We start from the raw sequence: 13,092 nt of genomic DNA on the forward strand, positions 1-13,092 counted from the left end.
GGAGGCAGGTACTCTACCAATTCTTCTATAACACACTTGTATTTGTAATCAATGAGTGGATGAAAAACTGAACTTCATAAAATCTGATGGTTTATGACTCAAAACCCTTAAAACCATGTACTATTCTCCATCATAACTTTATCATACTGATCACTTTTCTTTGTTTGGTTCTCTGACTGGTAATTGTTTTATGGCATTTTCTTCATTTTCTTTTTTTTTATTTTTTAAGTTCATTTTTTGAGAAAATTGTACTAAAGGGTAAAAGCCTAAAAGGCTTAATGAATTTTTAAACTAAATCTTCTTAAAGAGGGTGATTTTTAAAACTTAATTTCTTAAGAGACAAATGCCAGTATATCAACTTATTTTTCCAGTGTGTGAAATATATTTTGTTTTTACAAGTGTAAGTTTTCTGCCCAGTTACTATAATTTCATGCTTTTCTAAAAATTAGCCTACAGGGAGTTATGTTTTACAAAAAAAATTCCTTCATCCTAAGTATATTTTAGTTGATGAATCTCATTGAGGCTTGAACATTATGACTAACCCCTAATTCATATTAAAAGTTCATGAAAAGTTCAAAAGCCTCAGCTGTCACCAAGTAATTAAGCATTAAGGGCAATACTGATTTTTTCATTCATTTGCATTAGTTCAAATATTATGGCCCTCTTATATACTTATTGCTTTAGAAAGTTCCTCAAGATCAAACTATCATTGGCAGAGGCAATATTTTTCTTATCATTTCTCCTTTTAATGACTAAAATTGTCAATAGATCTAAGAATAATTAAATTCCTGTTAGTGTTTAGATAAATCTACTGTTTTGGGCAAATGGAGAAAAAAGTGAGACATGTTAAAATGTTTGGAAACAAACAAACAAACAAACAAAATATGTTAAGATCTAGTATTCCTCCTGTTGGGCCAATACCACTGCTTGAGGGGAGGTATATTCTGAATTGAACCCTTGCAGTTGAAGTCTCTCTATAAGATCAAAGGTGCAGCATCATTGTCATCATATTTTAAATTATACAGAAGCAGTATTTGGATAAGAAACCACCTTCATGTAGCCTGAGAAAAATTCAAGAAGAAAAAAAGCATGAGCTGAGGAAAAACAGATGGCTAATTAGTATACACAAGTCCAATAGGCCTTTCTGTGATAATAAAAATACTCCATACCTGTACTAGATAATATAGTAACTTCTAGTCACATGTGGCTATCGAGTATTTGAAGTGTATGTGGTATGACAAAGGAACTGAATTTTTAATTTTGCGCACTATAAATTTGGGCTTCCCTGGTGGCTCAGATGGTAAAGAGTCTGCCTGTCAATGCAGGAGACGTGGGTTCCATCCCTGGTTCAGAAAGCTCCTCTGGAGGAGGAAATCGCTACCCACTCTAGTATTCTTACCTGGGAAATCCCACAGACAGAGGAACTGGGGAGGATACAATCCATGGGGTTGCAAAAGAGTCAGGCACGACTTAGTGACTAAACAAAAACAACTTTAAATTTTATAGACACATGTTCCTGTGACTACTATATTGGATATTATAGGTTTACAGGAGATGTCAAAATAACAAGGGTAAATTAGAAAGTATAATGGGAAGTACTGCATTAAGAGTACAATATGAAGTAGGAAGAGATGAAAATAAAGAGACTATACACACATGTTTATGTGATAAAATAGATGCTCATGTTAAGTGTGAAAATAGTGGATTAGGTGATCCAAACATGAGAAGGTGATATTATTCAGAAATGAGGAAATTTAAATAGCTTTATTGGAAATGATGGAAATTATATACTTGTACTGATAACCTTAGACAATTCAGATAAATGCATTTTTAGTGGAATAATGAAGAGAAAACTCCAGATGATGAGTCACTCTGTCTCCAGTGCTCCATTACCAATGCACTGAGATTTAACTGGCAAAGAAAAGGTATCTGTGAAAGTGTTTTTCAAACCAGGAAGTGAAGAATCAGTTTATCATTTTTTTCCATGCCTCCTTAAGGATTGTGGATAAAGATTCGGTTGATTTACATTTTTGACATCAGAAAAGTTGCTCAATTTCTTTGGACTATACCTGTAAAATAAGTTGGCAAAGAGCAGCCACATCTATTCGGTCTGTTCAAGGGACTTCTGCAATTATTAGAGAAGAGGGTCATTCTATACCATTAATTACAAAAAAAAAAAAAAACTGTAAACTTCATGGGAGCACCATTGATATCATAGTCTTTGTGAATTGCACCTTTTGAAATTATGCCAAGTGCAAGTAATACAGTTGTGCATGATATTCCTTCATGCACATTCCTTCATTCCATTCCTAATTAAAGAGTTCCCTGACAATCCAGTGGTTAGGACTCCACACTTGCACTGCCAGGGGCCTGGGTTCAGTTCCTGGTTGGAGGACTAAGATCCCGCAAGCCAAGCTATATGACCAAAAAAATAAAGAAAAGAAAAAAAAAATTTTTTTAGAAGATTGTTAGACACTTTGTTTTATTAGGCAATACACTGTTCTTAGGAACCAGGGATAGAAACAATCTTTGATACCATCATTTACACAATTTATCAGATTATATTAAACTAACAAAGATGACATTTGCCTGTCAAGTTACAAGTACAATAAATCCAACTGAAAGGATTCTTTCTTCACATACAGCTTTTGAAGTCTCTACCAATTATAATTTGGTGAAATTTTCAAAAGTATCTTGTTATAAAGCTGAGTAAATCATCTTTCAGAATTTTTGAGCAGAAAGATCCAGTGAGATTACAAACTGGTTGAAAAACACAGACTCAATCTGACCCACCAAGCTGTTACCCTTGGCAAACTTTGGGTTTGTGTGTTTGTTTTTAATTCTAAGCCAACACCATGAAATATGGAGTTTTACATGAAAATTCTAATTTCTAAGTTCCTTTTGAAAGTAAGTGGAATATCTAGCAACATGGAGATGAAATTCTTCCAGGTTTACGCATGCTAAATTGTTTCAGTCGTGTCCAACCCTTTGCGACTCCATGGACTGTAGCCAGCCAGACTTTTCTGTCCATGGGATTTTCCAGGCAAGGATACAGGAATGGATTGCCATTTCCTTCTCCAGGGGATCTTCCTGACCCAAGGATTGAACTCACATCTCTTACGTCTCCCTCACAGGCATAGGCAGGAAGTCTTTACCACTAGTGTTTACAGCATCACCCCTTTAAGTGTTGTGTGTGATCTCATCACACAAGATGTTAGTGTGATCTCAGACAAGACCCAGCCTCCACCGATTCTTCTCTTGCTGACACTGAAGCTGATTTTGCATTGTTAGTTATTATTGTGCTTTTGCATTTCTTGAAGAAAAGAAATAACTCTGTAGTATCCATATCTTTATGAAAAGTGGGGGGAAATAGCCTAGGAAGGCTGTGTGTGTGTGTGTGTGTGTGTGTGTGTGTGTGTGTGTTGTGTGTGTGTGTGTTTTAATACCCAGGGCACTTTTTATTTATGTGTCTAGTTCTATTAAGTATTTAAATTTTTGATCTTTGCAATAGATGTTTTCTGAGTGGCTGTACATTAAAAATTGTATTGAACTGGTTTTGTACTTTTAATCTACTTTGTATTGATTTAATAAAAGTGAGGGCTGTGTTAGTTCTTTGTGGATCCCTTCAGCATATTTCCTAACACACAGCTAATAATAAAGCAAATATTTTTTAATTAATAAATTTGAAAGGATGAATGAATGGCCAAGAAAGGCCTACAGAATAAAGAAACATCTAATATATATTTTATTTAGGCAAGATGTTTTATACTGTTTACCATCCTTGAGGACATTGAGCCAGCTTCAAAACCATTATTTAACACTGAGAAGTAAATCATGTTTCATCATATATCATCAATCTATACCTAAACCACCAAAAGAAATATAATATTAATAATCTGGCTCATTGCTTCCACTTTATGGTAACAACTACCAAGTATTGCTAACCAAAGCATATGAAAGAAAGCAAAGATTAAAGAAAAAGTTATGAAAAATCAGCAAACAAAATGATTCTATACAGTATGCATATACATATATATAATTAATATGTAATAGTTATGCATGTAGTTAGTGTATGTAACTTATTCAGGGTTTTTTATTAATAATAAGAATGTGATGGATTTCTTTTTAGACAATTTTTGTAAATAAAATACAATGCTCTTTTAAACATGCAAAGTACTTACTGAGCGTCAGTTCTGTATAATCCTAGCAATCCTAAAAGCAGGATTTGGACAGAATAAACTGGCAGTAAATATTCAAAATACCAGGGAAACCAAATAGGGTTAATCACACCATATGTGTCAAGGTAAACAACTTCCAACTTTCTTTCTGTCTATGAAATTGTCTTAAAATTCCAATATATGTCTGATTCAAAAATCAAACTATATGAAACTTTGAAATTATTATAATTTTAAAATTTTGAATTTTTACTTAAAGATTCACTTAACTTTAAAATAAATTTGAGATGTAAAACATTAAAGCTTTATGTCAATGTTTATTTTTAAAACAGTTTTGTTATAAAGGCTATTGGGATTCTACTAGGTAACTACTGTTTATATAACCACTATCTTACTAAGTATTCAGTTCAGTTCAGTCACTCAGTCGTGTCCTACTCTTTGTGATCCCGTGGACTGCAGCATGCCACGCCTCCCTGTCCCTTACCAACTCCCGGAGTTTACTCAGACTTATGTCCATTGAGTCGGTGTGCCATCCAACCATCTCATCCTCTGTCATCCCCTTTTCCTCTCGCCTTCAATCTTTCTTAGCATCAGGGTCTTTTCCAATGAGTCAGTTCTTCGCATCTGGTGTTTCAGAAGTTTCAGTTTCAGTATTAGTCCCTCCAATGAATATTCAGGATTTCCTTTAGGATGGACTGGTTGGATCTCCTTGCAGTCCAAGGGACTCTCAAGAGTCTTCTCCAACACAGTTCAAAAGCATCAATTCTTCAGCACTCAGTTGTGTTTATAGTCCAACTCTCAAATCCATACATGACTACTGGAAAAACCGTAGCTTTGACTAGATGGACCTTTGTTGGCAAAGTAATGTCTCTGCTTTTTAATATGCTGTCTAGGTTGGTCATAACTTTTCTTCCAAGGAGCAAGTGACTTTTAATTTCATGGCTGCAGTCACCATCTTCAGTAATTTTGGAGCCCCCCCAAAATAGTATGTCACTGTTTGCAATGTTTCCCCATCTATTTGCCATGAAGTGATGGGACCAGATGCCATGATCTTAGTTTTCTAAATGTTGAGTTTTAAGCCAACTTTTTCACTTTCCTCTCTCACTTTCATCAAGAGGCTTTTTAGTTTCTCTTTGCTTTCTGCCATAAGGGTAGTATCATCTGCATATCTGAGGTTATTGATCTTTCTCCTGGCAATCTTGATTCCAGGTTGTGCTTCATCTGGCCCAGTGTTTCTCATGATGTACTCTGCATATAAGTTAAATAAGCAGTGTGACAATATACAACCTTGATGTACTCCTTTCCCAATTTGAAACCAGCCTGTTGTTCCATGTCCAGATGCAACTGTTGCTTCTTTACCTGCATACAGATTTCTCAGGAGGCAGGTCAGGTGGTCTGGTATTCCCCCCATCTCTTGAAAAACTTCCCAGTTTGTTGTGATCCACACAGTCAAAGGCTTTGGCATAGTCAATAAAGTAGAAGTAGATGCTTCTCATAACTGTCTTACTTTTTTGATGATCCAACAGATGTTGGCAATTTGATCTCTTGTTCCTCTGACTTTTCTAAATCCAGCCTGAACATCTGGAAGTTCATGGGTTATGTACTGTTGAAGCCTGGCTTGGAGAATTTTGAGCATTACTTTACAAGCGTGTGAGATGAGTGCAATTATGCAGTAGTGTGAGCATTCTTTGGCATTGCCTTTCCTTGGGACTGGAATGAAAACTGACTTTTCCTGTCCTGTGGCCACTGCTGAGTTTTCCAAATTTTCTGGAATATTAAGTATAGCACTTTCACAGCATCATCTTTTAGGATTTGAAATAGCTCAACTGGAATTCCATCACCTTCACTAGTTTTGTTTGGAGTGATGCTTCCTGAGGCCCACTTGAGTTCTCATTCCAGGAGGTCTGGCTCTAGGTAAGTGATCACACCACCATGGTTATCTGGATCATGACGATCTTTTGTATATAGTTCTTCTGTGTATTCTTGCCACCTCTTCTTAATATCTTCTGCTTCTATTAGGTCCATACCATTTCTGTCCTTTATTATGCCCACCTTTGCATGAAATATTCCCTTGGTATCTCTCATTTTCTTGACGGCATCTCTAGTCTTTCCCATTCTGTTGTTTTCCTCTATTTCTTTGCACTGATCACTGAGGAAGGCTTTCTTATCTCTCCTTGTTATTCTTTGGAACTCTGCATTCAAATGGGTATATCTTTCCTTTTCTCCTTTGCTTTTCACTTCTCTTCTTTTCACAGCTATTTGTAAGGCTCCCTCAGACAACTGTTTGCCTTTTTGCCTTTCTTTTTCTTGGGGATGGTCTTGATCCCTGCTTCCTGTAGAATGCCACAAACCTCCATCCATAGTTCTTCAGGCACTCTGGTCTATCAGATCTAATCCCTTGAATCTATTTGTCACTTCCACTGTATAATCATAAGGGATTTGATTTAAGTTATACCTGAATGTCTAATGGTTTTCCCTATTTTCTTCAATTTAAGTCTGAATTTGGCAATAAGGAGTTCATGATCTGAACCATAGTCATCTCCCAGTCTTGTTACTATCTATCCCAGTATCTTACTAACTATACATATTTTTAAGACTAGAGAAAATATATAAAAGAACAAAACCCTGTTTAAAAGAGGTGCTTATGCATAAAAAAATATCCTGAGTTATTTTACTTTGATTCATTTTATGTTTTCTGGAGAAATGAAAGAATTAAAAAGTGGTTCAGGTAGTTCTGCATCAGTTAATCAGGAAGTGTCTGGAAAAGAGAGATAGGAGGTAAGAGATTGTTTTTCAGCCTTGGAGCTGCTCGAGGCAGTGAACAGACTTGTAATATTCAGCAATATTATGCATTCTCCAGCTTTTTTCAGGTTGAGGGAGCTTCCCAAGTATAATGGCACATGTAACTCATTGGCATTTTTGCAGCCCTGTGAGAAGAAGAAAAACAGAGCTAGGAGTTTTCTACAGCTGAGGCCAAAACACCCCTTGAGGTCCTACAGCAGTGCTTATTTCTGGCATCTGTAGAGCCTGTGTTTGCCAACCACTTTTCTCACCACTTCACAACTGGGTGTTTTACTGTTTTGCTGACTTGCAGCCAAATAAACTTATTTAATGATCATTGCTGCTGCTGCTGCTAAGTCGCTTCAGTCGTGTCCAACTCTGTGCGACCCCATAGGCGGCAGCCCACCAGGCTCCCCCGTCCCTGGGATTCTCCAGGCAAGAACACTGGAGTGGGTTGCCATTTCCTTCTCCAAAGCATGAAAATGAAAAGTCAAAGTGAAGTCGCTCAGCCGTATCCGACTCTTAGCGACCCCATGGACTGCAGCCCACCAGGCTCCTTGGTCTATGGGATTTTCCAGGCAGGAGTACTGGAGTGGGGTGCCATTGCCTTCTCCAATGATCATTAGGAAAAAGTAAACAAAATAGTAGCTAATACGCTGATTTTCTGTGGCTGTCAGTACAGGTAAATGTTTTTCCTGTAGTTGGATTTGGTATTCTTTATGATTTATAAATCACAGAATAAAATTCCGACTCCTAGGTCTTGGCTAAAAATCTCTATGATTTCATGGAGCACAAATTTCCTAAAATCTGTATTAAAAAAAAAAAAAAAAACCTCTATTACTTTTTTCTGCACTCACCTTTTATAAAATATAATTTTATAACTTTTGTTTGTGTTATTTGTTGTCTGCATCTTAGGGTAGCACCATCTTTTAATTCTATACTTTTAAAGATTTTAAGACACAATATATATCCATCAGTCAAATAACCTATGTTTTCAAAATACAATATGGTCTATATATAAATAAATATCATTGCAGTTCTACAGTTCCTGCTTTCACTATTAATTTATTTAATATCTTATATTTTATTATTCTTACGTTAGACCAAAATAACATTTTAAATGACACAGTATATTTATTGTATTCTTTTATACTGTGAAATAAATTAATACTAATTATTTACAGTTAAATTATTTTTCCTTTTATCTTTTACAGGCTGAAGAGAAGGCTCATTCAGAGGTAAGAACACAGCAGCATTTTTAGTTGACTATTTTCGATTGCATTTAGGATGAAATGAGTAGTTCTACCGCCAGAGGGCTCTGTGATACAGCCCATGACTCAACACTGCTGATAGAGGTGACCCAGCAATGATAAACAGTCTTGGATATTTTCTCTTAAAAGAAAGTGAAACTTAAGTTTTTAGAAGCAAACTCTCTTTTCACATTCTAGCTTGGGGTCTTAACTCAGCACCTATTAAGTTGTCTCTAGTAGTAATCACTTAAAAATCTTTGATGCATGAATAAATGTGTGGTCTCTTCCCCCACTGCTGTAAGACTAATCACAGGATTATGGCAAGTATTACATTTGAGGCCCTAGACCCCCACAATGCAGTTTACCAGCATCTCAGTCCATCTATTATTTGGTCCCAGTACTTTTCTGCTTCTAATCACTTGGCTAATGCAGTATGTTATTCTAATCACACACTTCACAAGTATTTCATTATAATCACATACGAATCAGATTGCAACCTGGAGAGAACATTCTTTTTCTTTCCCTTTGTTTGAAAGTTGTCCTTCCAAGGAGAGCAGAGGGACTTCAATTAGGCCTTTATTCACAATGTGCTAATGACTATTTGATTGGTTTTACCCTGAGCAAAGAAAAATGCTTTGGCAATAGCCTTTGCAAAGGAACTATTCCCTTTGAAGTTTTATTTTATCTGTCTTCTAAAGTTTTGTACTATTTTACTTTACAATATGTACATTAAAATATATTTTATTTTCTATATATATATTAGGACTTCCCTGCTGGCTCAGGTGGCAAAGCATCTGTCTATAATGAGGGAGACCTGGGTTCGATCCCTGGGTCGGGAAGATTCCCCTGGAGAAGGAAATGACAATCCACTCCAATACTATTGCCTGGAAAATCCCATGGACAGAGGAGCCTGGTAGGCTCTAGTCCATGGGGTCGCAAAGAGTCGGACACAACTGAGCGACTTCACTTTCAATAAAAATATTGAGAAAGTGTAAATTATGCCAATTTTATCTGTATAATTGCTAGACCAAAGAGTAAATATGATTTTGAAAAACTTAAATTATTTATGTATGGCGACATGGCAGAGCTTCCTACATTGATCATAATATGTGTAGCTACTAAGGCGTACAAGTACCACATCTATTTGCCATATTAGTAGTTACCCACCTCCACTTTAATTATTCATAGCCATAGTGGGTCATTTTCTTTAATGATTTACATTAGTTTCAGGTTTATTGTAGTCTTAATTTTAAAGGAAACATAATCATGTAATAGAGAATAGAAATTTAAGAAGTGTTCTTTGGACTTTGTACTGTTTTAAGAATGAAATAGATGCCTCTTAGAACTATTTGTGGTCACTATCATCTGAATGAACCCAAATTCTCTTTGGATCTCGGTGTGTCTTTTTTTTAAAGTACAGGAGTCAAATGGAATCACATCTACTGAAATTATATTAATATCCCCTTCTTCTATTCCCAGTTTAAAATTTTGTTCTTTTTTAGAATCTTTGAATATTGACCACCATTTCTTCTCTACAAAAATCTAATGAGTAGGAAAAAATAAGCACTTAATGAACTGTACCAAGAATGTTCTTTCAAACTAAGATAGTGTTTTGAAAGTCCAACTACAACAATAGCAACTTGTTTTTGAAGAAATGAGAATCATCAGAGTAGAATGTTTGGCATCTAAGTAATTAAAATCCCTTGAGACCAAAAGTGTACTTGTAAACTTAGTCTTAGATTCTTGTAAACATTTTAACCTTACTAATCACTGTTTTTCATGGCATCATAAGACATGCAGATTAAACTGTGGAAAGTACTGAAACTTAAAAATGATACATACTCTCACCTTTTTTTGGTTCAATTTATTTGAGTATGGAGTGAACCGAAAAAGGAAAATGTTTTAGCATATTTTTGTTATTGGTTTATCTAGCCATTTACACAGTTTTACTGATTTTTCCCCTGTTTTTCCAAACTATGGATAATCTGTAAGGCGATTCTGCTTGGAGCTCATAGTAACTCACTGAATAAATGACATTATAATAAATATTTGAGAAGGCTTCTCTAAGTGTTAGTAATGAAAACTCCAGCCAATAAAATTATTTTCAAGTATAGAATCATTAAATGTTGAATTGTAGCCAACTTTCAGTGACTGTGGGAATATTCTACAGCTTATTAGTACTTATCAAAATATAGGAAATAAAAATAAACATACAAAAATGGATAGAAAAAGAAAAAGACTCAGAAAATATATATGTGTATTTAATTTTTAAAAAGAAAAGCTTTTATTACCATAAATTTCTAGAGATAGAAGGACCAATAGACAAAGTGAACTGATTCTGGATTCAAATAGCAATGGCAAATAAGCACTGAAGCAAGCAGCAAATGAACAAAAAAGCATCCTTTAATGTGACAATTCAAACTTCAGTTGTGAACACAGGCACTTGCCTTTCTTCTTATAAGTGGCATTTAATTGTTACTCAGCCAGTTTTTACATTTCTTTAAGTTTTGGAAATTGGTGCTGATACAGTGGTATTAGAATGAACTAATTATAGAGTTTGCTTTTTTTGGACTAAGTTCTTAGTTTTAAGTTAAAATCTACTACCATATTGATTTGATTTTTTAATTACATTCAGCAAATCCATAAACTACGGAGAGAGCTGGTTGCATCACAAGAAAAAGTTGCCACCCTCACATCTCAACTTTCAGCAAATGTAAGTCACTTTTAATTTTTTTGACATATTAAAACAGACATTTATATAGTAAATGAGATAATTCTAGTAACAGGCTCACAAACATTAGATGTCCACATGATACAGACTTAAGTCTCTAAATCAGGGGACGTGCACATGGAATCATAACATCTAAATCCAAGGTGATGAGGAATCAGAATGTGGTTAAAATGGCTTTTTGTCTCTTGTAAGGTTGGAATGTTGGTAACATCTAGAAAGGTCATTTCTTTTCTTATTTCTTATTTTTATCATTCCTCATACATAAGACTTTCTTAAGCCACAAGACAGTGAGGGCTTGACAGTGACTGACCATGGAAGATAAAAAATTCATGCACGCAGACTCCTTCAGCACAATTTATTGAACAATTAATGAAGCATCCAATTAATTCTCCAAAATTAGGTTGGTCTGAATTTGGATATCTTAGCTATATTGTAAAGGAGCTATAGTTCTGTCGAAAACCTTGGTAGCCTTCTCATAGTTTAAGGAGCCAAAGATAGCAAAAATGATGGTGATAAAGACTGCCAATGATATTACCATTTACTGAAGATCTGTCAGTGTGCCAGGGAGCACTCAGAGTAGATGCAGACGTCCCGGAGGACATGTGGCGTTGTGCCTGGTCCTGAGGAACAGGGTCTCGAAGCAGCAGTGAGGGGTGAGGAAGCTCCTGCTGTTTTGCCATGTGTCCTGACACCTTTGCTCAACATCAATCTGCTCACTCCCACTGGGTGGCTTTGGGCCTGTTCACTGCCTTACCACGCTCTGCTCTCTCCCTGGAGTTTTTCCATCTCAACAAAGCTTGACATAGCAAAAGTGAGCAGGTGTGGGCCCATTGTGTATGATTTAAATAAGAGAGAATTTCCTTCTGCAGTGTTTAAGTTCGTTCCCTCACAAGGAGTTCATTTTAGCACTGTATTTGAATTGATTTTATCTTTTTTTAACTTTGCGGGAAGTTTGTCTGCAATGAGGAAGGCTTCTATGCCCTGGATAGTAAAGATACAAATGTCTTGAATGATTACTCAGAGTTTTCTTTTCTTTTGTAAATGTCTCTTGAATGGACTTGTATACTCAGTTATTGGATTAATAAATTACTGCTATACAAAATGGAATTTGTGCTTTTACACAGTGATATATATATACCATCTCCATTTAAAAAGTAATGCAGTTGACCCTTGAACAACACAGGTTGAACTGTGCAGGTCCACTTATGCATGGATATTTTAAACTCCTCACATAAGTGGATTCACACATTAATTATCTGTATATAAATGGACCCACATAGTTCAAATCCATGTTGTTCAGAGCTCAACTATACACCATCCATGGTTGGTTGACCTCTTGAATGTGTAATTCAAATGCGGAGGGCCAACTATGATATGTGAGTATTCATGGACTTTGGTCCTGAAACTAATCTCCCATGGATACCAAGTGACAAATGTACATGTATATTGTATTAAAAAGAAAAACAGAAATTAAAATAAGCATTTAATAAAAGCATTTAATAAAAAATAAAGCATTAAATAAAATAAAGCATTAAATAAAAAATTTAAAAAGCATTTAATAAGAAGAAAATATATTTGTTTTTCCTGCTGAGGCTCCCAATTCCATTCATGGTTATTGATTTCTTCTGTGTCCTTTAAACATTGTTCTTCTATATACTCATGAATACATATATATATAGTGCACATTTGCAAAGGCTTACACACACACACACACACACACACACACACACCCCGGTGGAAGGAACCAAGTTCTAACATAGGAGGACTGTCCTGGGGGACAACTTAGTGCCACTGTTTCAAAGGATAACATTTTAAAAACATGTGAGACATTGGCTACCTACCACTTCTCTCAAGTCATGCATGCCACACTGTGATCACTGATTTGTTTTCATGACTATGGAGTATGAATCCTCAGCTGGCAATTGATATGACCTTCATCCATGAGTATAGTTTCTTACAGTTAAAAAAAAAGTGTTCTTTTATGCATAAAGCAGAGATATACAGAGAGAATATAAATAGGTATCCATCATATCTGTGATAATAAAATGGCCATGGAAGAAGGGGGCAATTAGAGAAAAAAAAAATCTATATTGTCTCCCTAAGGGTCAATAAAGAAGAAAAAAAGTAAGAAACACAAAATTAGAGAAAGTGGTGG

General features: G+C 35.5%; 1 protein-coding gene across 13 annotated transcripts in view; it reads left to right on the forward strand.

Moving 5' to 3' along the window:
- NAV3 (neuron navigator 3) overlaps positions 1 to 13,092 on the forward strand; it is an 893,860-nt gene that overhangs the window by 811,838 nt on the left and 68,930 nt on the right. For all 13 annotated transcript variants that reach the window (XM_070788552.1, XM_070788555.1, XM_070788553.1 and 10 more), the window contains 2 exons: positions 8,171 to 8,194; positions 10,842 to 10,919. In XM_070788552.1, coding sequence (XP_070644653.1) covers positions 8,171 to 8,194; positions 10,842 to 10,919 — 102 coding nt within the window. The remainder of the gene's footprint in view (positions 1 to 8,170; positions 8,195 to 10,841; positions 10,920 to 13,092) is intronic.

Source organism: Bos indicus, chromosome 5 (genome assembly GCF_029378745.1).
Source record: "Bos indicus isolate NIAB-ARS_2022 breed Sahiwal x Tharparkar chromosome 5, NIAB-ARS_B.indTharparkar_mat_pri_1.0, whole genome shotgun sequence".
Classification (NCBI taxonomy): domain Eukaryota; kingdom Metazoa; phylum Chordata; class Mammalia; order Artiodactyla; family Bovidae; genus Bos; species Bos indicus.